Source organism: Rhinolophus sinicus, chromosome 17, assembly GCF_057876585.1.
Source record: "Rhinolophus sinicus isolate RSI-liver-muscle chromosome 17, RSI-T2T, whole genome shotgun sequence".
Classification (NCBI taxonomy): Eukaryota; Metazoa; Chordata; class Mammalia; order Chiroptera; family Rhinolophidae; genus Rhinolophus; species Rhinolophus sinicus.
Window position 1 is genome coordinate 50434972 of NC_142517.1, and position 27762 is coordinate 50462733.

The 27762-nt window shown below is 38.9% G+C and overlaps 1 protein-coding gene and 1 pseudogene across 3 annotated transcripts in view; both read left to right on the forward strand.

Moving 5' to 3' along the window:
• LOC148754774 (kininogen-2 pseudogene) overlaps nt 1-26156 on the forward strand; it is a 58647-nt pseudogene extending 32491 nt beyond the window's left edge. The window contains exon 2 of the transcript XR_016019645.1: nt 25221-26156. The product of XR_016019645.1 is annotated as a kininogen-2 pseudogene (transcript). The remainder of the gene's footprint in view (nt 1-25220) is intronic.
• Nucleotides 1906-27349, forward strand: LOC148754777 (kininogen-1-like). 2 transcript variants are annotated; one of them, XM_088794044.1, is made up of 10 exons: nt 1906-2234; nt 5138-5248; nt 6263-6347; nt 9240-9412; nt 10545-10652; nt 16802-16886; nt 17763-17935; nt 23504-23611; nt 23729-23815; nt 27106-27349. In XM_088794044.1, exons 1-10 carry the CDS (start codon nt 2040-2042, stop codon nt 27223-27225), a joined length of 1245 nt encoding a protein of 414 aa, XP_088650170.1. In that variant the 5' UTR covers nt 1906-2039; the 3' UTR covers nt 27226-27349. The 2 variants fall into 2 exon arrangements, with proteins under 2 accessions (XP_088650170.1, XP_088650171.1); XM_088794045.1 differs by lacking the exons at nt 23504-23611; nt 23729-23815; nt 27106-27349 and adding an exon at nt 20081-23495 and having other exon boundaries at nt 1907-2234.
• Nucleotides 27350-27762: the final 413 nt, after the last annotated feature.

Below are 27762 nucleotides of genomic sequence, written 5' to 3' on the forward strand. Positions count from 1 at the left end.
AACACAGGCTTGGCTGCTTTGCTAAAGAGTAGAGAAAGGTGAAATCCAGGAAGACCAAAAAATTACATAGCTCAATAACTTACATTTGAGTCGTGTTTTATAATTTATACTTTCACCAACATTGCCTGAGTTACTGAAAATATTACCTGGAAAACATCGGATTGAAGGGTCTCAATTCATTTCCATTCAATGCATTTATAATGTGCAAACACAGTTTCTGCAGGTGAATAATGGGCTAAGAAACAATCCCTAGTCTAGTCAGCTTACATTGTGCTACAGGTTTAGACAATATACCGTTGATTGCTCCTTTTCTAGATTTTTTTGTCATGTGATAGCTAAAAAGTACGAATGTGTAATGTTTGTTACAGTCAGTAGATTGAGGGACTGGGATTAGAATTCACATTAGCCTCCTCCCAAAACACATTCTTTCCTCTTTATTATACAGCCTGAGTACACTGCCAAGTCCTGCTTCTGAGTCTGCACTTGAAACACCCTCCGTGGTCAGCCTCGTCCTCCTTTCCACTCCTGGACTGTGCACCATCAGTCATCTCACCCTCCCATCTCCAGCTTCTCCATCATTGTGGGCCCCTCTTTCTTCCCAGCCTAAGTCTCTTTCATCTTAGTTTTATTTCCTACATCCCCACACCCATACACACACACACACACACACACACACACACACAGACAAACACACTAGAATCTACCTTCTGCCATCACTGTGCACTGTAAGTCAGGCTTCAGTAAGTCAGGGATCCTTAACCATCTCACTCTAATATTAGATATAATTTATAGGCTCTAATTACCAGGCTCCACAACTATATTATCTCGTTGACTTCTCAAGAAACCTCATTAAGGCAGTATGTTGTTTCACTTTTCCAGATGAGGAAACTGAGGCTCAGAAAGGCTATATGACCCTGACTTGTTCAGCATCACATAGCAATTAAGTAGCAGAGCTGGATTAGAATCGGCGTTGGACTTACTGCCCAGCTCATGTTCCTGCCACTGGGTGCCAAGGCCACCACTCAGCCCACATTGACCCCTCTTTTCCGAGGACTCTCAGAGAGACTAAATTGCCAAGCTAGGGACCCTATTGACAACAAACATGAAGTCAAACATCTTTTTTGGGGGAAAAGGGTAAGATTTGGGAGCAAACATCTACTAAGGGCTAGCCCGTATCTTTAACTCTTAGTCTAACTTGATCAGAAAAATACCTGAAAAGTCTAACTTGGAGACACATGATAATAGTGTAACTTGATCAGAAAAATCACTGAGGCTTGGTGAATGCAAGACCCCCATATTCACCAAACTAGAAATAAGGAGCAAGGAGAGGGTTAAGCAGGGCTTCACTCTACCCATCCATTCTTATGCTTCTCACTTGTCTCCTCCACTCTGGTATTTTCTTTTTTACACCTAATTCAACTGAGTGGAGCGAAGCTGGCTTGGCCAGAGACCAGATAGGATGCCCATCTTTCATTTGTGGTTGTGCCAATGTCCTGGTGTGAGCCTCCCTGCACTCACTATGTCCCTGTGCACGGGCTCCCCAGGCACGACCAAGGATTGGTAGCAGCCTGCTTCTCTGCAACTAGACATCCTGCAAAGCAATTTTCCTGAAAGGTGTCTGCACACTGCTGCATTTTTGTCGCATGTAATGACGTTCATAAATGGTTTTGGGGATGGGAGCAACAGAGGTGGGTGGTGGTTTTTTTTCTCCTCCTTTATTAGAGTCTGCTCTGATTTGCTATGCAGAGTTGTGCAATCACCTGGAAATGTGCCACATACTTCCCAAATGTAAACACGCAGGTCAACAGCCCCAGTGTTGTAACGTTCCAACTTCCAGGAAATCTGCTTGGGTAACTCAGCAGTCATTTGTCCGTATAAAACAAGGCAAATAGTGTATGGCAGCAGGAATCCAATCAGGGCCCTGGGGAGCTAAGGCAGAGAGAGGAGAGACAGAGGATATAAGAGGCTGGAGAGAATTAAAATCAGCGTCCAAGTTAGCTCCCAATGCTTGGTGAAACTCCCAGAGAAAGACTTAAATCATGAAGTTAATTGCCCTCCTTTTCCTTTGCTCCAGGCTGCTACCAACTTTACCGCAGGAGCACAGCTCGCAAGAAATTGACTGCAATGATGAAGACATATTTAAGGCTGTGGACGCAGCTCTGAAGATGCATAATGAGAGAAACGAAACTGGCAACCAGTTTGTATTGTACCGCATAACAGAAGTCATCAAGACGGTGAGTGAGCTGTGTTTAACCTTGAGGTCATTTGGGATTTGTGCTATCACTTGGAGCCCAGGCCTTACACACACACACACACACACACACACACACACACACGCACGCACGCACGCACGCACACACACACACACACCAATCACCAATCGACAAAGAACTGTAATAAAAGGTAGAAGCTTACAGCTCATAGAAAAGACCAACACCACTCTCTGGCCTGGGGTTGGAAGGCAGGGTATGACTAGTCCTCAACCACCAAGTTTGGCTTCCTGGGTGATCAGGGGAGCGGTATTCTAGGGTGAAATGAAACAAAGGTAGCAAGAGTGATTTGCATGCAGAGTGGGAGACTCCAGGAACTCAGTCAGGCCTCAGCAAGAGGATTTACTGTGTGACCAGCTTTAGACTAAAATATAAAGACCTCTGGACCTCAAACGGGGAGGGGGTGCTTCTGACGGTACATCTAACGAATGCTGTATGATCTTACTTATAGGTGGCATTGAAAAAAGTCAAATTTACAGAAGCAGAAAGTAAAAAGGTGGTTGCCAGGGCCTGTGGAGTGAGGGAAATGGGGAGAAGCTGGTCAAACAATATAGGCTTTTAGTTATAAGATGAATAGTTTCTGGGGAACTAATGTACAACGTGGTGATTAGAGTGAGTAATACTGTATTGTATACTTGAAATTTGCTAAAAGGCTAGATCTTAAGTGTTCTCACCACACACACAAAATGATAAGAATTATGTGAGGTGATACTGTGTTAATTAGCTTAATTGGGGTAATCATTTCATAATTTATATGTGTATTAAATCACCATATTATACACCTTAAATATATACAATGTTTATTTGTCAATTATACCTCAATAAAGCTAGAGTACAGTGGGAAGAGATACATCTAAGAGGAGAATTCAGAAGTGAGATTCACGTGGTTCTACTGCATTAGACAAAATATCTACCATAAGCTCCATATGGCCAAATGCATCACGGGTAATAGCCATGTTCTAGTTGTTCTTTAATATTTTTTATCACTGATTGATGCACTCAGGTTGAAAACAAATGCTAACAAGATGTGTGATTTCAAGAAATATAAATCTTTCAATAGTTTTAGCAAATTTCTCTATGTCTCCTTGATAGTTAGGCAATTGTTTATTTCAGTGGAGAAAAAAAATCCAGATATTTGACATGATGAGGTTAAAGAAAAAGCACAGTGTACATTTTTTTTTTCTGAAAGTAAAATCGAGCAGTTCTATTTCACAAACTAGTGCAGTCATGGGAGTCCTGGTGCCCTCAGCAACATTTTATGGGTTTTGTCGTTATTGGCTGGCATCCGTCACAAATGTCAGTTTTTGTTCTAAAATCCGCATAGAATTGCTCTTTATTTTGCTATGTGGGCATCACCTATACCACTGTCGTCATCTGCTTTATCAAAATCTGAGACCTGGAAGGAACCTTGGAGATTCTCTCGTTTGACTCCATCATCTCTCAGACACAAACACTCTGACCCACACAGGCTCTCAGAGAGCACTGCCCCGGGAGTCAGTCGACCTGGGATGTGCTTTTCCAAGGTGGGAGGCTGCCTCAGCTATGCCCCATCTACTCAGGGCCTCCTTTCACCTGCCAAATGAGGGCCTGGACATCTTTTCTCAGGTCACTTACTGCTCCAACATGCCAGGATTTTGCATCTGAAAGCTCAACTAACTCATCACCTTTGCATTTAAAAGTTTTATTCATTATTTCATGACATGCTAGAAAAAGCAGAAAACAAAGAAAGCAAAGAAAAATACTAAATTTCCTATAACTAATCCCATCATCCAGAAATAGCTGTTAACATTTTTTTCAAAATTGAAAGATCTCTTGTTTGTTTTATATAACTGTACAAGTAATATACTATGTTTTTAAGAAAAGTACTCAGGTAATTCAGGAATTTTTGTTTAAAGAAGAAAGAGGAAAACAATTGTGGGGACAGAGTCCCAGAGAGCAATTTCCAGGCTCTTGGCCTCACGTGGAAAGGTGCTGACTCGGGTAGTAGATGGCCATCAGCTGTGGCTTGCTGGCCATCAGCTGTTACTAGTTAGCCAATTAGCCACTGATATAACTGCTGTGGCTGTGTTGGTTAGTGAGTCGTTTGGGTGGCAGGGAGAGAAGCTGACAGCAGGTTTCAGGTCGTGTGTCTCCAGCTTTCTGTGAGACTATAGTGGTATGACTTCCCTACCTATGACTCAGTGGGTGTTGCTTTTTGGCCTAACCATATCTTGCGTTGTTATGTGGGGAGCGGAACTAGAGACCCCGCAGGCTGCCTCGCACGACAAATGGCACAGCAAATAGAGACTCCTGCGTGACAACAATCATACTCCTACCACAGAGAGACAACCATTTTAACAGCTCTACTGCATAACTTTTACAAATCATACATGTACATATAAGTTGGTTTCTACAAAAATAGGCTAATACTATGGATACTGATTCGTAACTTAAAAAATACCGGGGCACCAAAAAATGTGTATACATTTTAAGAGATGTTATCTATGCTCAAGCAGTTGTTCGCTGTAATCAGAAGTGTCTGGACGCTGATGGTAACCACTCTGAGCACCTCTTGTGATTGCAGAAATCAAATGTGACTTGTATTCATCTTTTGTTATCGGTACATATTGAGTATTATAATTAATACAGTTTTTCCTTTCTTAAAATGTGTATACATTTGTGGCACCCTCTGTATATATTTATAAATATGTTATGGACATCCTTGCAAGTATTTACAACTTTCAGTGCTTGCTTTTAATAAATGTTTTGCTTTTGTTGAATTAAATCAAGATAAAACATTCATCACTGTGTGTCACTCAAATGGTTTGCTGCTGAGTCAGTTGGGTGACTTACTACGTATCTTTGGTCCCCCTTTATTTGTTTTTCAGGAGAACCATGACATATTTTATGCTGTCAAGTACCAAATCAAGGAGGGAGACTGTCCTGTAAAAAGTGGCAAAACCTGGCAGGACTGTGACTACAAAGCTGCGGAGAAAGCTGTAAGTGTGTTGAATTTCCCACACCTCTAGTTTTCTTCTCGAGCCTGCCAGATTCTTTTCACTAGTGCTGGGGATGATGAATATTGTTGAGCCTGTTTGTGAGAGATGCACATAAGCCCTTAAATGTATAGAACAGTCAAATGCTTGATGTCTCTGTTCTTGCACAGACAGAAAATGCATGGAGAGGTCAGAGGTTAAATATAAATAAAATCCTCCCCGGAGAAGAGGGCTCTAATGACAAATTGGGACGTGTGGATCAGGGCCCAGAGAGACAACAAATCAATATTTGGGCCACGATCAGGGCTGGTGAGGGGAGACAGTGGGTGTTTCCATTGCACAGGCCTGAGTACGAATCCTGCTCTGCCTCCAACTGGCTGACCACTCGAAACCAGTGCACTCCCTCGTAAAAGGGAGATAAAATTGACCTCAGCTAGTTGTTGGAAGACAGAGGGAGATGCATTATACCAAGACCTTTGTTTGAAGAACAACAGCTGTCTTAACCAAATGCCTCACATACGCGTGCCACACCACAGCTGGTTGTTTGGCCTTAATTAAGGGAGCCTGCAGAAGGTATCTTCCAGGAAGCAAGCCACTCTTTCCACAATACGTGGATTCACCTCTTCAATGTGAAAAAACTGACGTTCTGTGTGCAGTTTGAACACTCACATTGGAAGGTAAGGCAAGAGGAGAGTTTACAGCAAGCTGGTTTTAGGGCTTGTGTCCATGTTGGTGAAAAAGATGTATCTCCAGGACTCGAAACAAAAATCTCATACTTTAAAACCTCGTCATTTATACTGCTTCTCCTCTGATGTCTCCTGAATATCAGTGGCTTGTAAATAATAATAATTTGGTCATAAACACATTCATCCTTATATATCAAAGCGCTATTAGAAAATATCTTGGCAAGTGTATAAAGAAAGGAAAGCCATATTTCACAACAGTCCTAGGTGTACTTCCCATTTGAAAGATTAAGATGAATGGTTTGTTTGTTTGTTTGTTTGATTGATTTTTTAGGCCACGGGAGAATGCACAGCAAACGTGACAAAGAGCGGGAACACGAAATTCTCTGTGGCTACCCAGACCTGCCAGATTACTCCAGGTAACAGATCTATCCAGTGGCGCTGCTCTGGGGAAAAGGAACTATTTCTGTGTGGGGACCAGGAGCACAACCTAGGAAACACTCCCTTCAGAGGACAGTTGTAGAGATGCCATTCTCAGCCTTGGTGGGGGGTTGGGGGCTGGAGTGGCAGAGTCCTGAGGTTGGGGCCAGGCTCCTGCCAATCATCCCGGCTCTTCCTGAGAGCAGCGCTGTAGCAGGTGTGTGTGCAAGGGCCCTGCGAAAGGATGAGAAGATGTGAACCCTGCCTTCAATTGTAGGCAGCATCCTCGGAGGAGAAAAGCACAGGCTTTGAGGTCAGACCTGGCGTGGAATCTTTCAAAACCTCTTCACCTTTTTGGCTTCTTTTTCTTTATCTATAAAGAGGATCATAGTAATTCCCTCTGGACAGGGTTGTTGTAGACTGAAACTGGATGACATGCCTAAAGGTAGACCATAATAATGTATTACTGATAATCGGGATAAAAGAAATAACAGCTGGCATTTATTGAGCACTTATTGCCAGCCACAGTCCTAATCACTTTACATGTATTAACATTCTTAACTTCACAACAATTTTATCAGGAAAGTATTAATAGTCCCATTTTACAAATGATAAAATTGAGGTCCACAGCTGTTAATAAGTATCTTGTCCAAGATCCCACAGCTAGTAAGTAGCAGAGTTGGTATAGTAGACCCTGTAAGTATGGAACAACTTATGAATAGATATAACCACTATCATTAGCTCCTTCCTTCCTTTGGCAGAGGGGCCACATATGGAAGAATGGGCACATCTAGGTGATGTAAGCCACAAAAGTCACCCCAGAACTGGCCTTCTGCAAGATAGGGTTTCAGTACATGAGGCTCCAGGACAACGTCTTCAGCCACATTCTTCAACCTCACCAGAATGGCAGTTGTTCTGTCCTGGCCTTACTCATCTATGTGAAACCACAGAAACCTTATCCCTTGGGTTTCAGCAATTACAAGAAGTTGCATTAAAAAACAAAAAAAACAGTTCGAAACACAAAAGAAATTACAAGTAGTTAAATTTTTTGGAATGCCTTTTTATTATTCAGTTTAAGACCTCTATCTCATAAGCAAATTTTCACATTATCCAGAACACAGAATATATACTATGAGAGAAAAGCTCTTTGCCACACCTTCAGAAATTACTAGGTACTAGTTCCACAATCCTTCATCTGAAACAATTTTGGCCATAATTCAAAATTTAAAATCTTTATTTTAATTAAAAAAAATCTCTCTAGAATTGTTGAGGCAAGGTGGAAAATCATCTGTCACTCAGAAAAACTGAATTTACAATATTCCATCTCTTGTTTTACCCCTGTCAGAGCTGCCCTTGAAGTCAGGCAAACCAGCCTTTGGACTTTATCTCCCCTTTAAATGTTCTGGGTTCATCTATTTTGTTGTTGTTCTCCCTTAAGTAATTTTCTCACCTTTCCCATGTAATTCCCCTCCAGGTTTTTAAGTTTGCCCACTGCACTGATACAGCATAACTTCATTAAGGAGTGGGTTGGTGGGGAGCCATGAATATTCATCCAGTAAATCGTTTTCCTGACACATCTACTTATGGAGTGAAAGCCAATAAACAGCTGCTAGGGGAGTTGTGTTGACCTGCTAACAACTGAGGGAAAGTGTGGTAGAATACTGTTGGTCTCCTGATTCTGTTTGGTGCTTGCACATTTGGGAAGCGAGAGTCCCTTTGGGAAGGGGCCTAGGAATCCTTCAGGACTTTGGCGTGGGCCTCTACTGACCAGCAGGTCAGGGCTATGTGCTGTAAACAATACTTGATAAGTTAATACAAACTCACACCTGTTTTAATATTTTACATTGTTTTAGTAAAACCAAGTCAATGGCTCCTCATTCTTACAGCGGACCATTCTTAACTTACTTCAAGGTGTCTATGGAGACCCTGAAATTATGTGGAGAACATTATGAGTAGGAGCATTTTCCTGGGGAGGGCACCATAGCTTTCGTCAGGTTCACCAAGGAGCCCATGACCCTTGTAATACGGTTAGTAACCCCCGGCCTGCAGAGAGCATCCCAGATCAATAACAAGACTCTATAGCCACTGTTCAGACTGCAATCACCCCTCCCAGCCTCCGGAGTCAAGCCCTGGTAACATGTGTGTACATAACATCTCACACCCCCGCCCGGACTCATCCTGCTTCTTGGGACCATGGGTTCTGTTTCTCAGGCCTCATTCCTCTGTTGTCTGCTTGACCTGGACTGACCTTCGCCCTTCCTGTCTCAGGCCTCTTCTCAGAGAAGTCCTGAGCTCACTGCAGGCTCCTGCCTTTCTGTGCTCTTACAGGATTATATTGACGTGATCCAGCTACAGTTTCACCTCTCCCTCAACTGCCCAACTCCTTCATGGCAGTGACCATTACTGACAAATTCCCATATCTACGTAGTCTACTCAGTGCCTGGCATATCTCAGCAGGTGCAAAATAGGTGTTTGTTGGATTGAATTGATAATAAAACATCTTACACCAGGCTTCAAAGAGCTTTACTTAACAATAGAAAATAAACAGTAGTATATGTATAATGTTTTACTTTTTCATAAGAGATATTTATTATTATAATACATAAATTATGTATGGTTTCTATAATTTAAAATGACTTTTAAATAAATTTAAAATAATTATGAACAATAGTATTCATGTAAGATGTTCCGAGGTGAATGATAGGGTTTTGTTTTTTTTTCCTCTGACAGAAATGCAGTTCTGTGTTCTCTTTTCCTAATGCCTTCTGGGATTTACTGGAAGGTTTGTTTACCAGGGCCTTTGAAATTATTTTACTTATTTAGGGCAATGTATCTGAATGTGGGTTTTGCTCATTAACTCTGCCCTTTTTGCCTATTCTTTCTTTGTCAAGCTGAGGGACGCGTGGTGACACCTGAGTATAAATGCCGTGGCTGCATGCAACCCATATCAACTGCCAACCCAACCGTGGAACGCGTTCTGAGACATGCCATCGAACATTTTAACAACAACACTGATCGTTCCCACCTCTTTTCTCTTAAAGAAGTAAAAAGGGCCCAGAGTCAGGTTTGTTCTTTAATTTTTCATTTCACACACTATTGTTAAACTTTGTTGGATCGTTATATTTAGGGTCTCACTATCTAAAATAAACCATTGGCTGAAGGAAACCATATGATTCCACGACAGGTGATGAGGCAGTTCTTTTATGTTCTCATCTGACCAGCACAGGAGGCCAAGAGCTTTCTCTTTAGTTGCAGTGATTTGGGTACTGCACTATGGAAAGGGGAAACGGGTGGCTAATCAGACCCGTTCATTTGAGATTGGTTTTATTGAATGGGTAGTCGGCATTACATGTTCTTCCTAGAGGTGGTGAAATGAAAGACACATTCTGGCTGTAAGGTTTTAAGAAAACTAGAGCATCACCAGCTATCACGAGTCAAACATGGCTCCAAAATACTAAGTTATACCTAGAAAGGTTGGCATAGCTTTCTGAGTACCCTCTAAATCATAGTTTCCATATCATCATTTAAGAAACGTAAATACTCGTAAATCTGGTCTTTTCTTTGCTTCCGTTTATTAAGTCTTTACTGACAGTTGATTGGGTCCCTTGTAGTTCAGTCTCTAAATATTAGTGACTTGGTCAATAACATTCCCAGCTTTTAAGAAACCTTCCAACTTGCCTTTATGCAAGATGCATATTCTACTCAGTTACGTCCAAATCCAGCAATCAGGATGAGACTAGTCCAGGATAAAGTGGAGAAGTCTTATTACCTGACAATGTGGGAACTTGAGAACCTACCATTAAAGGTCACTCTAGCTCCAAAATTGTCTTTAACCATTTAGAAGAATATCATTCATATTTCACAAAATTCAATAGAACACTTTTTCATGCTCCTGGCAGAACAAATATTGCTAGGTCTTACTTAAGGAAATAGAGTAACTCCAGCTATACATTACTTTTCATTTTCAGATGTGTACGTATGTGTGTGTGTGTGTGTGTGTGTGTGTGTGTGTGTGTGTGTTGAGGGGTGTGAGAGTCATAAAGTGCTTAATATTTACTCAGTCGTGACTTTTGCCTAGTGATAGTAGTCTACATTTTTGAGCACTTATGATATCCCAGACAGTATACTAAGGTCCTCATAACACTGTGAAGACTGTTTAAGCTGCCCTTTAAATATTCAATTCAAAATTGTTTCAGGTGGTGGCTGGAGGAAACTATGAAATTACTTATACAATTGCACAAACTAATTGTTCCAAGGAGCAATTTCTGTTCTTAACTCCAGACTGCAAGTCTCTTCTCAATGGTGTAAGTAGACAAAAGTGGAATTATGCAGATCGTAGGATTTTGTGTGCAGTATTTACAGGCGTGGGAACTCTCAGCTATGTAGGAAGAATCGGTCACTAAAATTTCAGATGGCATTCACCAATGCACAGTCACATTCACTTGGGAACTTCGAAGCTCACGTCACTGGTCAAGCTGCCTCACCTACATGGTGAAACAATCTGTACATCTAGCAATAAGCATTTATGGATATAACCAGGAACTAGTTATACAAAATGGTGCCATAGTCAAGTTTGTGTTTTCACGTGTTCACACTTTTCTGTCTCCCTTTCTTCCTCGTGGGCTCCACGTCCTCCTGCTGTTCTTGAGCGCTGCCCAGGACAATCCCTCACTTCCAACTTGTCTCCGCTTGTTTTTTCACCTTCCCTCCCCTACCTTTATCTTTAGTAAACACATCCTGAGCCTCTATCCCTAAGTGACACTTTCTAGGATGACATCTTGTTATCAGAACCAAAATTATGTTAAAGACAACATCTCATGGTGGCGGTGGTTAGTGAGGGTTCAGATGAGTAAGGCACAGTGAGCTTCCCAGGGATGTTTTGCATTTTAGCAGAAGCCTGTGCTTCAAGCAAGGGATTGCTATGAGCCCTGTATCTAGTAATTCTACTTCTAAAATTCTATGATATATGAAGAAACTGAGAAATCCAGAGAGTGATATGCTAATTTCAGGTTATTATTAATAGAAAAACAGTGGAAATAACTTATATTTTCAACCTTCAAGAATGGTTAAGTACATTACAGTAGATCCATACAGTAAAATATGTGCAGCCAATAAATTACATTGCAGAGTTTTTAGTGGCTTAGTAAAATGATTATAGTAGGCTAAGTAAAAAACAGAAAAAGGAGGATACAAAACTATATGTAGAAATGTATTCAAATATATAAAGTAAATGTAAACATTAAAATTGACGGAAAACAAATGTGCCAAAATATAGTTAACTTTCAGTTGGGACTATGGGTGCTTTTTCTGATTCCTTATACTTTTTGGAACTCTTCAATACTTCCCAATGTTTCCAATCAAGCATGCATTTATTTCATAATTGGGGGAAAAAGGTAAAAAGAACACTATTAATAGAGTGTAAAGACAACCCACAGAATGGGAGAAAATATTTGCAAATTATATATCTGATAAGTTTTTAATATGCAGAATATATAAAAACCCCTACAGAGCAACACAAAAAGGCAATCAACCCAGTCTTAAAATGGGCAAAAGACTTAAACATTTCTCCAAAGAAGACATGCCAATGGCCAACAAGCACATGGAAAGATGTTCTACATATTTATAATAGCTATCCGGAGAATGTAAATACAAACCACAATAAGATGCCACCTCATACCTAGAGCATAGCTATAATTCTAAAAAATTGGAAAATGACTAGTATTGGGGAGGATGTGGAAAAATTGAAACTTTTGTACGTGGTTGATGGGCATCAGCAATATATACCCTTGAAATAATTCAGGATTATTTTTTTCAAACGTAGCTACTTTCATAGACAAAAGCATTTTTAGTTTTTTTTTTCTCAATCAACAATGTAGTTAATGTGTATTTATTTAACCACTATATTTTCATACATTTGTTAGAAATTTATGGGTTGAATTTAAGAATCGTCTTCTAAACACTTTGCCCATTTCTCTTTGGGATAAATCTTAATGATTTGGAAAACAGTATTTGTGTATTAAAGGCATTAGTGATTTGTCATATTTTCTCAGCTGTTTACTTTTTAGTTTTCATGGTGGTATTTCTGACTTACAAATAGTTTTTGTTTGTCGGTGACCAAATCTACCCATATTTTCCTTTTGAATTCGTCTGTCATTGTCTGAGCAGTCACCTTTTTTTTTTTTCTTAGTCTATGGTCACTATTTTTAAATATTGCTTTCGAACCTATCTGGAATCAACTTTATGTATCTTGTGATACATTAAAGTTGAATCTTGTGATAAAAAAATCAATATCTAAACTGATTTTCTTTCAAAAGAATAGCCAGATATTTCAACATTTTCCCTTCTACATAAATTTGTGATCTTTATCCCATACTAGTTTCTTTTGAAAAATCTTGTTTTTCACATTTGTACTACCATGTTTTAACAACTGTTGCTTCATAGTAAATTTAAATTTGTGATTTATTATTCTGGTGTTAAATTTTCAAAACCAACCTTAGAATAAGTTTGTAAGAAAAACTTACATTGTCACATAGATTAGAATTGCATTACATTTCTAAATTAATTTGAGGAGAATTGGTGTATGTACTATATTTAGTCTTTTCAGTCAAGAACATGCTTTATATCTCTATTTAGTCGTTTTATTTTAAATTTCTAACATTATGTGCTTTTATTTATATACATCTGGATCATTGCTCACCAGAGTGATTTCTATGTTTGGAGAGGTTTTTTTGCTTTTTTAAAAATTTATTGGAGTGACAATTGTTAGTAAAATTACATAGATTTCGGGTGTGCAATTCTGTATTACATCATCTATAAATCTCATTGAGTGTTCACCACCCATAGTGAGTTCTCCTTCCATCACCGTATATTTGATCCCCTTACCCTCACCTCCCACCCACCCCCACCCTCCTTACCCTCTGGTAACCACTAAACTATTGTCTTTGTCTATGAGTTTTTGTTTCTCATTTGTTTGTCTTGTTCTTTTGTTGTTTTTGGTTTATATACCTCACATCAGTGAAATCATATGATTCTCTGCTTTTTCTGTCTGACTTATTTCGCTTAGCAGTATACTCTCAAGATCCATCCATGTTGTCACAAATGTTCCTATATCATCTTTTCTTACGGCCGAATAGTATTCCATCGTGTATATGTACCACAACTTCTTTATCCATATTCACCTATCGAAGGACATTTTGGTTATTTCCATGTTTTGGCCATTGTAAACAAAGCTGCAATGAACATTGGAGCACACATGTCTTTATGTATAAATGTTTTCAGATTTTTGGGGTAGATACCAAGGAGATGGATTGCTGGGTCAGATAGTAATTCTATTCGTAATTTTTAAAGGAACCTCCACACTGCCTTCCATAACAGCTGCATCAGTCTGCATTGCCACCAACAGTGTATGAAAGTTCCTTTTTCTCCACAGCCTCTCCAATAGTTCTTACTATTTGTCTTGTTGATGATAGCCATTCTGACTGGGGTGAGGTGATATCTCATTGTAGGTTTTTTTTGCATATCTTGGAGAGGTTTTTTTGTTTCTCTGGTTTTGGTTATTGTTATCAGAAATTAAATCCTTTGTTTTCTTTTTATTTTATTCTCTTTGGTGGGTGGGAGATGAGGGTAAGGGGGATCAAATATATGGTGATGGAAGGAGAACTGACTCTGGGTGGTGAACACAGAATGGGATTTATAGATGATATAATACAGAATTGTACACCTGAAATCTATGTAATTTTACTAACAATTGTCACTCCAATAAATTTAAAAAATAAATTAAAAAAAAATACTGATTACTAAATACTGATTATTTCCAGGTGCTAGAATTACCTTAATTACACTGAACTTAAAAAAATCAATCTATTGTCATTAAATAATAATAATCTAGCAAAAACAGCTATTGTTATATATAAATGTATCAATTTTGAAACATTTACCTGATATCCAGCAAGTTTACAGAACTCTCTGATTAACACTAATGCCTTTCCATTGATTCTTTTGATTGTTCTAGGAATATAATAATATCTTATGCAAGTAACATTTTTATCTCTTTTCTGATGTGCTTATTTTTTGTTTAGTGTCTCAGTGAATTTACCCAAACTTCCAGATATACATACATATATATATATATAATATATATATATATATATATATATATATATATATATATATATTCTTTTTTTTTTTAAGTGATCACACATTTATGTTTTATTTCTGATTTTATTGAGAAAGCCTCTAGAATTTATTATGTATATTTGCAATGGGTTCCAAAGATACATTCTTGTCATGTTAAAGAAGGACCCTTACATTTATTCTTTTAAAGAGGTTTGTTTTGTTTTGTTTTTAAATAAGAAACTGGTGATAGAATTTCATTTAGCAAATGCTTTAGAATATATACTGAAATACCATATTATATATTTCTAATTCAATCTGTTATGTTGTTTTGACAACTTTCCTAATAGTGATCTCTAGATTCTTAAACTAACCTCTATTTGTTTAATATGTTATTCTTTAAATATGCATTTGGATTTTATTTGTAGTTTGTTTATGAATGCCACATCTATATTTATAAGTGAAAGTAGTTTAACAGTTTTCTGGGGGTGTGTGTGTGTGTGCGTTCTATTTTTTCGGGTTTTGGTATCCAGATTATAGTTTCATAGAATGAGTTGGGTGTGTGTTACATGACGTTGAGTCACCTCTGACTCTTGGTGACTCTCTGAATGAGCGATGCTCGTAATGTCCTGACCTCAACAGCCCTTCTGAGCGTGCCTGCAGTCTCATGCCTCTGACATCTTTTATGGAGTCAATCCAGCTCATAGTTGGTCTTCCTCTTTTCCCGCCACTGCCTTCTATTTTTGAGCTAGTTTGTTTGCCACTATTTTCTATATTCAGGAATAGTTTATATAGCATGGAAATATATGTTCTTTAGTTTTTAAATTTATTCATCTATAAACCATCTAGTTGTTTGGAGATGAGAAGTGGAATGGAAGTTGAGAGTAAAGCTAGCATTCTCTGTTTCTTCAGTCATTGATCCATTCTAATTCCGTTCTTGTTTTTACGTCAGCGTTTGTTATTTACAGTTTTTCAGAAAAATAGCTGCTTCTTTGGGGTTGAAATTAGCATACTCTTGTTCATAATATTCTCTTATATTTATATACTTCTCTGTAGTCTTTTGTATGTTGCCTTTTTGTGCATTTAATTTTTTTCCTTCCCCTAATAATGATCATTTATTTGGATTTGTGTATTAATACTAGTACTTTCTGTTTTCTAATTCATTGGTTTTGCCTGTATCTTTATTGTTTCCTTTTTTTTGTTTTGCTGAAGACTATATTCTTTTTCTAACTTCTTGGGATAAACACCTAGATTTGGGTCTGTTTCATTTGTTTCTTAGCTCTCTTTTTAAATCACAAAAGTATATAAAGCCATGAGTTAAATTCTATATGCTGCTCTGGCAACATTATGTAAAATTCTCATTTTTCTTGTTTTGTTTTTTATATTTTTCATAATCCAGGGAAGACCCTAACTATTTAGGCAAGTGTGCTTAGATGTCTAAGTACTTAGCTTTTTGTTTATTTATTTATACTTATATTATTAATTTTTAGTAATTGTTGTTCTTTTTGGTGCTAAGGTCAAATAATATGACCTGAATTCCTTTCGATTTGCAAAGTTTATTGAACCTTTCTTGTGACCTAGTGTATAAGCAATTTAACATATTTGCATCATACTTATAAAAATATCATTTTAAATTGTGTGTATCATATGAAAAAAACAGATAAATAAATTTTTATTATGTTACTCAAGTCTTCTACGATGTTATTTATTTTTTTATCCATTTGGCCTGTCTTTAATTTATAGTTGTACATTAAATTTTCCCCCAATTTCTTTTACCTTTTTCTATTCATATATTTATTTTCTGCTTTGTGTATTTTGTTTCCATGTTTCTAGACTATGTCATTCATAAGATTAAAATGATCTATTTTAGTACCTTCGTGAGTGTTTGTTACCTTGACTTTTACTTTGTCCACTACTACTAATACTTTATCTTCTTTTTTATTTATATTTGCCTCATATAGCTTTGCTTGTCCATTATATTTAATCTTTTTTATTATAAGGTATTGGTCTTGAAAATATAATACATTGATTTCGTTTTTAACTTAATCTGAAAGTTTGCCTTTCTAAAAGAAAATTTGACCCATTCCCTTATATGGTTATTATTCCTATACTAGGTATTCTTGTCATCTTATTTCATGTTTCGTGTGCTTGTGTACATATGTCTGTGGTTGTTGTTGATGCTGTTACCAAATTATATCTTATTCTCTTTTGCGATTGGATTATGTTTGGTTTTGTTTTCTATGCAAAGTCAACATCCTATATTTAATTTTGCTACTTGTCTGCTTTAAAGGCTCTTAAAAACGTTTTTAATTTATGCACTTCCATACTTTTCAAAAACTAGGATACCGGTGAATGTACAGATATGGCATACATAGATCTTGAAAACAAAATTGCTTCCTTCTCCCAGAAATGTGACCTTTTTCCAGGTAAGGGAAAATACACGTTCCTGCTCTAACAGCGCACGTTGGTCCCAGACAAGTGGCTAGGTCTTTTCATAGGAATTGTGCTTTGGGCGCCAGGATCTACCACAAAGTCTATATGACCAACAGACCTTGCTGAGAAAATTGTGCCCCATTTCTGCCCAGCTATTCTGTAGCAGGCGCAGTGGAAACTGCTCTGAGTGGCCAGGAGGGAATATGGTGACAAAAGGGACAATTTAAAGTACTCTGGGCAAAGCTGGCCTCCAGGTCCATGTTCAGCAGGACTTTGTTGTGTACAAGATGTCCCTAAGTGAGGTGTTGTAGGGGAAGCTGTATCTCATTTTTAAACGCTCAGAATAAAATCCTTTCAGTTAAAGGCATTTTTCTCCTGCATATTAGAATGGGAGGAAGGGAGATAGCACAATTTATGGTAAAGTAGTTCTTATACCAAGAGGTGGCTTTTCTCATACTTGGAAGATATTTGCATACATTCAATAATGAGAACATTACTGAAGCTGCCTGCTCACCAGAATCACAGGACTTTAAAATTTTCCACTAGAGAATTATTCCTTTAAGTTAAACATTACTTTTTATACTTTCCATCAAAAATGCAAAAATTTAGGGAAAGTACAGCATATTGATTGAGTCATTAACTATCACCTTCCAACTGAAGATTTCCTTAAACATACTTGGTTCTGAGGAGAGGAGAAGAGGAGAGGCTGTAAAGTGGAGGTCAGACAGACCACCTCCAACCTCTCACTACTGAGCCTTGGGCTGCCATGGTGGCCCTCTATAAACGGATGCTGGACCATGTGGGGGAGAGGTACTGAGGCTCGACTGCTCCTTCAGTGCACATGCTGACTTCAAACCTGATTCTTTCAGGGGAGGATTTTGTACTACCTCGTATAATTAATTGCCGTGGCTGCCCCAGAGAAATACCTGTTGACAGCCCAGAGCTGGAGGAGCCTTTGAAACATTCTATCACAAAGCTTAATGCAGAGAATAATGGAAATTTCTACTTCAAGATTGACACTGTGCACAGAGCAACATCACAGGTCTGTACATTATGCTACAAAAATAGTGATATTATAGTCTATGTGCAAATTACTTACTAATTTTGCTGCTGATCTTGACTCTGGACTGGGAAATAGTATGCCTAGTGCAAGGGATTTGAATTTCCAGTCCCAACCTTGCTGCTTGCTTGTTGTGTGATCTTGGACAAGTCATTTAGAACATTCTCTTGTTTTCCTTTTGTAAAGGACTGGCATGAGGTTCAAATAAGAAAATGTATGTGAATCACTTTTCAATCTCTGATATAATTAGTGAAGTTTAGGTCTACGGAAAGCAGGATTTATTCTCTGCCTTTCTAGACTCATTTGTCATTGTAACATCACGTAGGGCCTTGGGCTCAGCCACATCAGTCAGTATATCACTGGCCAGACTCTCTTCACACTCTCCCCTCCATGTGATTTCTCCCCTGCCTGAGGTGTCCTTCCCACCCACAAATGTACCCTCTGGGAATTCATCTTTCCTTCCATGCCCTGTCAATAGAAGATAAGGGGTGTCCTGGCCTGGGGACCAGGGGACCTAGTCTACCACAGCAGCAGACACTCACGTCCTGGGTGACACTGGGCGGTCAGTCACTCAGAGTCACTCAGCCTTTGTGGCCTCATTTGTAAAATGAGTGGCTGGATAAGAAGAGCCCAAATGCCTTCCACCACCAACAGCCTATGGCCAATGTATTCAAGGACAGATTCCTATTATAGATGCTCAAAATGGGCCTCCCTAAATATAAGCTAAAGAAAAGCAATCAAAATAGAACCAAACTGTTACAGCAGAACAACATAATCTTTATAATCAGATGAAAAAAATCTCACTTAAAACAGTTCATACTTGGGGTCAGTAATTGAATTTATAGAAATCTAAAACAGAAAGAGTGTTTATATACATAATATATATTACAGCTTTAACTACAAAAGAAAAAATTGGTAAACTGTCAAAATAATCAATAATATAGAAGTAACGAGAAAGTGACTGTCATATCATTCCAAGAGTGCGTTAAGCAGCAATCTTTGTGAGGAGTTCTTGATGTGGGAAATGCCCTGTGTTAAAATATGCAGCGAAAAAAATGGCGATGAAATTGAATATATATTCTGTTGTCAATTGTGTTATTAAAAAGTATAGAAAGCAATACTAAAAAGAAACAAATGCCTCAGACTATTCACAGTGGAGTCTTTAGGTAGTGGCACAATGGGCTGTTTATTTTCATTTTCTAATGTCTTGCATTAGTTTTATTACTGGAAAAAAACCATAAATGAATGGTGTTATTATAAGTCAAAAACTGATAGTTTGATCTCTCTCCTAGTCAGGCATTTATTTCTGTCCCAGATGCTACCACCCTCTCTCCCTGATTTCACTAGCACGTGACCCACATTAGGCTTACTCGAAGGGTACACCAAGCCATGCTACTCTTGTGTTTGTCAGCTCTTCTTCTCACTTTAGATTTCTGTTTTCTTCTGAAATTCCCTTATTCTTAATGAGGCAGGAATAGTCCCGCACTCCACCATATACTGCATGTCAGAAGTTTGCTGTCAGGGGAGAACCACTCATTCTCAAATGTGACCAGTCCTCTGAGTACTTACAGTTCTCTGTAAATTAACTAATCAACAGTGTAGCACGTGTGTATGTTTGTTTATGCTCTGGGTGCCAGGGGAACAACAATGGAATGCTGTGAAATGAAGGGAACTGACGTTCCTCCAGTTGCCAAATCAATCTGGAATATTGTGAGACTCTCAAACTTACTTTTAAGAGATGAATCCTTACTGATGTTTGCATTTAAAGAGATCAATTTGGCTGTTCTGATTCGGTCATTCAAGGTACCCTCACTGGAAGCAGACAAGTTACTAGAAAGTCGTTTACCATGTGATGAATTTGCCAAACGCCAATCTCCAGATAACCAATCTGCCAAACTGCTAAAGATTTATTTTACAGATTTAGTCCTGCCTTGGCTTTGCATATTTAGTCCTGTTTGGATGCATGTCCATTCCCAGTTGCTTTCATGTTTCAAATACCAAATATTCCTTCAAATCTCCCTTTGCACATGTGAATGATTGCAATTTCTGTCACAGGCCTATCATTTTGCCCTGCCCCTACCATCGTTGTCCCTGTTCCAGACTGTGTTTCTCCCTGTCTTGTCTCAGATGAATACACTTCAAGGATCTTTGTGTGCACAGTCAGGAAGTTTTCCTTTGACAAAGTACTAGAAATGCCGAAGCGTAGTACGTGTCTAAACCTTTGATGCACATCGCCAAATCGTCCACCTATTTGCACTGATGCCAATTTACATTCACACCACCTGGGTAGAAGAAAGACATGGGTTGATCATCTTGATTTGAGTTCTATTCCTACCAACAGTGATTGAGACTGCATGCTTCCCACACCTGGTCAACACCAAGTATCATCGCTGTCTTTTTAATCTTTGCCAACATATAGAAGATGAAAAATGGAGTTGCATTGCTCTTTTAATGTGCATAACTTTGGTTATTAATGAAGGTAAACATTTTTCCAGGTTAATGACAATGCTAACTTCATTTCTGAAATACCTGTTCATGTCTTTTGTCATATTTTTTTGTGTGGTAGGCTTTATATACATAAGAATATTAATCGTATACTATATTTGCTTGCTATGATTTTTAAGAATCAGTTTTCATTTTTGTTTAGTCAAATTTAGACATTTTTCCTTCCTTTGATTTTCTTCCTCTGATTTTCACCCAAGAAAGTCCTTCCTCATCCTGAGATCTGATGGATATTTATTAGTATCTTTTGAGTTCATCTCTTTAATTTAATTTTTTAAATGCATTTGTAATTTATTTTGCTACATGGTGTTCTCTACTTTAAGAACAAAACTTGGGCAGGATGCGTTTAAGCAGGGAAGACTTCTGATAAGAATGACACCTGATAATAAGGGCAACATGGATGCAATCTTGAGGTCCTCGAAAGGAAGATATTATTATGTCTACTTAATTCCTTCCTTCTACACCCTGAGTGTGTTGAGCTATCCGTGTGGTTTGTGTCATATATCGCCAACCTCCTTAGGCAATATTACCTCGATCAACATTATCATTTAAAAAGTTGTGTTAAGGTATACTGTGAAACAAGCAAGAAAATTTATGATCATCAATTAAAATTTATGCATACATTTTAATTGCTGAAGGACTCACTCACTCTGAACTCCAGCACTGGGGAAGAGGCTGAAAGGGCACCAGGGATGCACAGGGAGGAACTGAATTAAGTGGTTTCAGAGAGAGGGCTGGATGGGCGGCTTTCACCTGGATAGAGGAGCTGGCAAAAGCCATTGTTTCTTTGTTAAGCCCTTCCCACTCCTGGCATGCAGACATATATAGTCACCATATCTGAGTCTCCATCAACTTGGCTAACACCATTCACTCACCCTGGCCTGGTGATTCCCTGAGACGCTGCCCCACTTAACTTTTGGCCACACACAAGCAGCCTCTAGTGGCTTTTCCATACAATGGCCTGTCTTGGCTCATGCTGAGGACTTTCCTAAAATCTCTCTAAAGTTCACAAAACCCAAAGAAGCAGCATCTGGCTTCAGCATGTCCCCTATGCCTTGATGCGCAGTTCTAAACCAGGTACTAGTGACAGCCAGCCACAGTTCATGGCTTGACCTCTCAAGGTACCCCCAAGCCCAGCACAGGTGGTGGCCATCTACAGATTGCCTTTTTGCTCATACCAGGTGGCCCAGGGTAGGGCACAAACTGCAGTTGAACTTGGTTTGGAGGGGGTCCTCTCCCAGGAGGCCCTGGGGCTGGCATGCCCAGTGGCCAGCTTCCCACCAAGCCAGAGCATCCTCAAGCTGACTCCAAGGATGACACAGCCAATGGCACACTGGGCAGGTACCAGACTCCTGCTAACGCGAATCCTGCTCCATAGAGTCAACCCCTGCACAACAGCTCCTTCACTGTCGTCACTGCCAGTCCTCACAACCAATGAGCCTGAGGTTCATTCCCTCCCAGTGATGTGCAAATAGCAACCTAGGCGCAACTACAACAGGAGGGCACACCTGGAGCACCCAGCTCTGGTGACCAGGGAGACTCTGCTACGGATCCCCCAGGGCACCTACTACTGAGGACACTCTACTAAGACTGGAAGGCATAGCAGCCCTACGTAATACATAGAAACAAACACAGGAAGCCAGTCAAAATGGGGAGACAAAGAAATGTGATCCAAATTAAAGAACAGAACAAAGCTCCAGAAAAAGAACTTAGCAGAGCAGAGACAAGCAATCTACTCGATACAGAGTTCAACATTGGTTATGAATCTCAGAGAGAACTTCAATGAAGATATAGGAAACATAAAAAAGAACAAGTCAGAAATAACAGAATACAACAACTGAAAGAAAGAATACATTAGAGGGAATCTACAGTAGATTAGATGAAGCAGACAATCGAATCATTGATTTAGAAAATAAGGTAGCAGAAAACACCCCATCTGACCAGCAAAAAGAAAAATGAATCCAAAAAGATGAAGATAGTTTAGGGGGCATCTGGGACAACATCAAGCATACCAACATTCTCGTGATAGGGGTACCAGAAGGAGAAGAGAGAGAGCAAGGAATTGAAAACCTATTTGAAGAAATAATGACGGAAAACTTCCCTGACCAGGCAAAGGAAATAGACATACAAGACCGGGACTCACAGAGAGTCCCAAACAAGATGAACCCAAAGAGGCCCACACCAAGACACATCATAATTAAAATTCCAAAGGTTAAAGGCAAAGAAAGAACCTTAAAAGCAGCAAGAGAAAAGCAGTTAGTTCCTTAAAAGGGAGCTCCCATATGACTGTCACCTGATTTCTTAACAGAAACTTTGCAGTATGTCAGACAGAGAAAGACAGATGCAATGTGATTTTGCTTATATGTGGAATCTAAAGGACAAAATAAACAAACACAATAAAGAAACTCATAGATACAGAGAATATTTTGATGGTTGCCAGATGGGAGTAGGCTTGGGGGTTGGTGAAAAAGGGGAAGGGATTAAGAAGTACAAATGGATATTTACAAAATAATCGTGGGGATATAAAGTAAAACATAGGGAATGAAGTCAATATTGTAATCTATGTATAGTGCCAGATGGTACTAGACTAGGCAGGGGGATTGCTGATTAAATTATATAAATGTCTAACCACTATGGTATACGTCTGAAATTAATATAAAATAACATTCAATGTCAAAGAAAAGAAAGAAAATGTTTAAGTTTCTTCTTCATACTCTTCTTAGATTCTATTACAACTTGAGCCCTTGAATGACTCCTGAATTTTACAACTGTTGAACAAACAAAACTCACAAAAATATAAAAATTGTATCATGCTTTTCTTTCCCATGTAGAAAACAAAATGAGACCAGTGAACAGCCAAATATTTTAGTACATGCATACAAATGGAAAGTTTTATTGTCAAACATTTGTACTTTTTTATGTAACCCTCATTTGGTCAGTGTGTTATTAAAAATTTAATATTGTCCTCTAAAAGCCTTTAGGGTAGAAACATATGATTTATTATAGAATATTAATTAAACTTCTACTTCGTGCTAATTAATTTTTCAGCTTGTGTCTGGAACAAAGTTTGCTATTGCGTTCACGGCCAAGGAAACCACATGTTCCAAGGAAAGTAATAAAGAGTTGACTGAAAGTTGTGAGACCAATAAACTTGGGGTAGGTAGTAATGCAACTGTCTACTTATTCCCTGAAAATCTATTTGATGTTTTATACTTGTTTAAGTAGCTCATGAATAATGCTGTTCTGTCTTTTGGCTTCTATTTTCATGGATAGGAAGTTCTACAATGCACTGCTAAAGTTATTGTGGTACTTTGGATGAACACGGTTGACACTACTGTCAAGTGTCGATCACCAGGAAAGGTATGATTCTAATTCCAGTCAGCTCGGGTCAGTTTTGCTCATTCAGAAAAGTTCTATTTTGGGGTTGACAATGAACCATTATTTAAATGAATTCGGGCACCACGTTTTTTAAAATGGGGAGAACTTTCACATTGCTGTGCTGATCTGTCTTTTTATGGCTAGAATGGAGAGCAGCAGTCCCTTCTCACACACTGTGAGTATCATGTCATTCAATAGTCTCTCTCTCTCAGTGGAGTGCAGCACCTGACGGGGAGAGCTCACACTACTAGCTGTGCAGCTTCAAGGTGTGCCTGAGATGGCCGCTGGCATCGGCTTACATCCAAGAAGCTTAGGAGAAAGGCAGATCTCAGGCCCCACTCCACAGCTACAAAATCAAAATCTGCATTTAACAAGATCCCCAGGGGATTCATACTCATGTGCAGGTGTGAGAAGTATTAGTTTACATCCTCTTTTCTAATTCTTAAGAGAAACTTGGGAGGTAAGTAATACTTTCCCCATCGTCAAGAACGAGACACTGAAAATTGCAAAGATGCTGAAGTCCTAGAGTGAATAATAACGTTATTGAGTGCTGCTTCTGTCCCAGGCACTGTACTGAGGACTTGACATATGTTGTTCTCCTGACAACTCTGAGGCAGGGGCTGTTGTTATTCCTGTTTTAGAGATGAGAAAAGTGAAGCTAGTGGCACTCGAATTCAAATCTAGGTCAAATCAGAGCCCTCCCTGTTCACAGGACGCTGCTAACTAGTAGGGTGTGGTTTGTTTGACTCCAAACACTGTGCTCTTTGCACCACCAAACACTGCCTCCAATCATAATGTTCTTGCCAGTAGTGCGAGTATAGGTAGAAATCATCCACAAATCCATCTCTTCAACGAAAGTTGCCTCGTCTTTCTTTTTTCTGGTTTAGGTTTTTGCCATGTGTGGGAATGTATACGTATAGTCTAACACAGATATTATACAAAGGCTGTGTTTCAACCTTGTGAACATGTCCTAATGTGTTTTAGTTCAACAAAGGGATTGCGGATATATGGTCCATATAAATTCAGTTCATAAAGCCATATAGCGCCTTTTAGGATAAAAGCAGTAATTGTGCTAATAGAAATAGTATCAATTAATAAATAATGTGCCAAGGCTTTACATAATCATAGGCTCAGAAGGTACCCTACAGATTATGTAGTTTAGCCTCCCAATTTTTCCAGGTGAAGAAAAAACTCTCTAGCTTAGCAGAGTTTTATTATGAACAATAATCAATACCCACAAATGATAAAATCAATCAAAAGAGGAAAAAATATTATTCATTCTCATCCTTTTTGGATTACTAATATAGTATTTAAAATCTGGCAAAGACTTGCTCCAATGTAAACCAAGATAACATTGATTGCCAGGTCTCAGTCCCTTCTTTCTTCAATGTTTATACAAGATGAAGGGCAGGATTCAGCACAAGTACAAGGACCCACTCGTGCACATGGCTGGAGCCATGGAAAGCAAATAAAACATGACCTTGGTCATGGCCTTACCATAAGCATGACCAAGGCCATGGGCACCAAACTGGACATGGCCTTGGCCATGGACATCAACAGCAACATGGCCGTGGTCAAGGACATCAAAGGGGACATGGCCTAGACCATGGACATAAACATGAGCATGGTCATGACCATGGAAAATATAAAAATAAAGGAAAAAACAATGGCATGCACAATGGTTGGAGAACAGAGCATTTGGCAAGTTCTTCTGAAGATAGTACTAAATCTTCTGCACAGACACAAGAGAAGACAGAAGGGCCAACATCCCTCCCTTCCCTAGCCCAGCCAGGTGTAGCAGTTACCTTTCCTAACTTCCAAGACTCAGATCTCATTGCAGCTGTGATGACTAATGTACCACCAACTCCCACAGAGAATGATGATGCTTGGATCCCTGACATCCAGATAGAGCCAAATAGCCTTTCATTTAACCTGATACCTGATTTTCCAGAAACCTCCCCCAAATGTCCTGGACACCCCTGGAAGCCAGTTAATGGAATGACTCCAACCGTGGAAATGAAAGAATTTCATGATTTTGATCTCATTGATGCTTTTAATTAATTTATGCAGCCACGGTGTTTCTTTAACACTTCGTCATCCCCTCTCCCCATTGTCCAAATATCCTGATATAATGCACCCAAAGTCATGAAGCTTCAAAACAGCCCAGAGAGAAGTGGTGAGACTTACAAAGGGGACATGGTCAATTTCTGTGGAAGACATAAAACTGTGTGCAGAATTCTAAATCCTTTCTGAGTCTTCCTCACAAGTTTTCTTAACTAGCAGAGAAAATTGACAAATAAATGTGCTTTGTGGCCTACTGCAATTTGCTTTTCTAATAATGAATGTGTATTTTAGAACATATGTCACTGATTTTCATACAAAGATTCTTGACATTCTAAATACACTGTGACATCTGGTTCCAAACATGTGAAAATAAGGGAAGTCAAGAGACTGAACGTTCAATGTTCTAACGGGGGAAAAATAAAAACCACCAGTGGTCAAAGAGGGACAATAAGAAAGGCACATTGGCCTAAGGGAGGACAGGGGGAAATAAGTTAATTGACTGTCTGTTTTCAAAATGGGCTAGTTATGTCAAATAGTTAATCTGAAAAAGTTATTCTGGTAATTCTCTTTATGAGTGAGCATGTTTCTCATAAATTAATAGTTTGTATTACTCATTAACTACTCTTTGCTTCAAGGCTTTCAAATAGGAATTTTCTGTTTACTTGTTGCTGAGGTTAGAATGAGTAATACTTAGTTTTCAGCAGCTCTGAGTTTAACGATAAGAATGGAAAGCAGATGAAGTAATGTAGAGGCAAGCTTGCAAAGGAAATCTTTTTTGTAACTGACAAGGAAATATCATGAGACGTGATGCAAATCTTGTTCAGAAATTTTACGAGGAAGTTCCTCTCTAGCCACACATCACCTTTTTGCTATGACATTGAAGAGAGCTGATTTTTGCAAAAATGAACAATATGATTGTGTTTATTTTCTTTTAATGTGAGAGAGGCACACATTTTATAATTCTTGCTGTGTTTTGCCTGGGGAAACAAGATAGGGCTTTACACAGCTACACTCGCTGTGGATACATGTGTCACTGCTACTTCAATTTGTCGGATGCATTTGAGTCTCTGAGTTTTTATTTCAATTCAAATATTGGTACTTTTAAATAAAGAACCAATAATGTCAGGAAAAAGTCTCATCTTATCAACTGGTTGTTTCACTTTTGTCTTATGGAATGATAACTTCAGATTAACGGAGTTTTACTATAGTTACAGAAGCACCTAAATTCCTGCGAGTACAAGGGTCGACGTCGGGAGGCAGGGGCAGAGCCAGCACCTGAGAATGAGTCTCCTAACCAGAGGGCAGTATCTCCACGCCTGGTACAATAACCCCAACAACCTCTGTCAGCAGCCCTGCGTGGAAGGACAAGAGGATGGGATAGACTGTCAATAGAGAAGAATGCCATTTTGTCACTGCTGCTGGGTGAAATAAAGTTTGATCTTGACATTCTCACACTTGGTTAATTCACACGAGTCTGCTTTCGGCCACACACTTCCTGCAGCAAAGTCCAATCGATCAAAGAGTACACTGTGCCAAGGAGGCTCATTGCCCAACTCTGAGGCACTCTTGCTAACCAGGGCAGGAATCCCATGGGCGGGCCTTCCCTGCCACCAAGACCTCATCACGGGCGCTAAATCTAAGATTCAGGGGGCCGTGTTTCCACCAGCAGTCTAAAGACTCCATCTCTCTTCCTTCCCTTCTCCCTCCTCCTGATTTCCAGCCCAAAGCTAAGAGTCATTTTTGTTGTTTTATTATTGTTTTTTATGATTCAGAGAAGTACCAAAAAAGAAAAAAGAAACTTCTTTGTTAAAATGATGTTTACAGGCTTCTTCTTATCAGAAAATATGTAACCTCAAAAACATTTA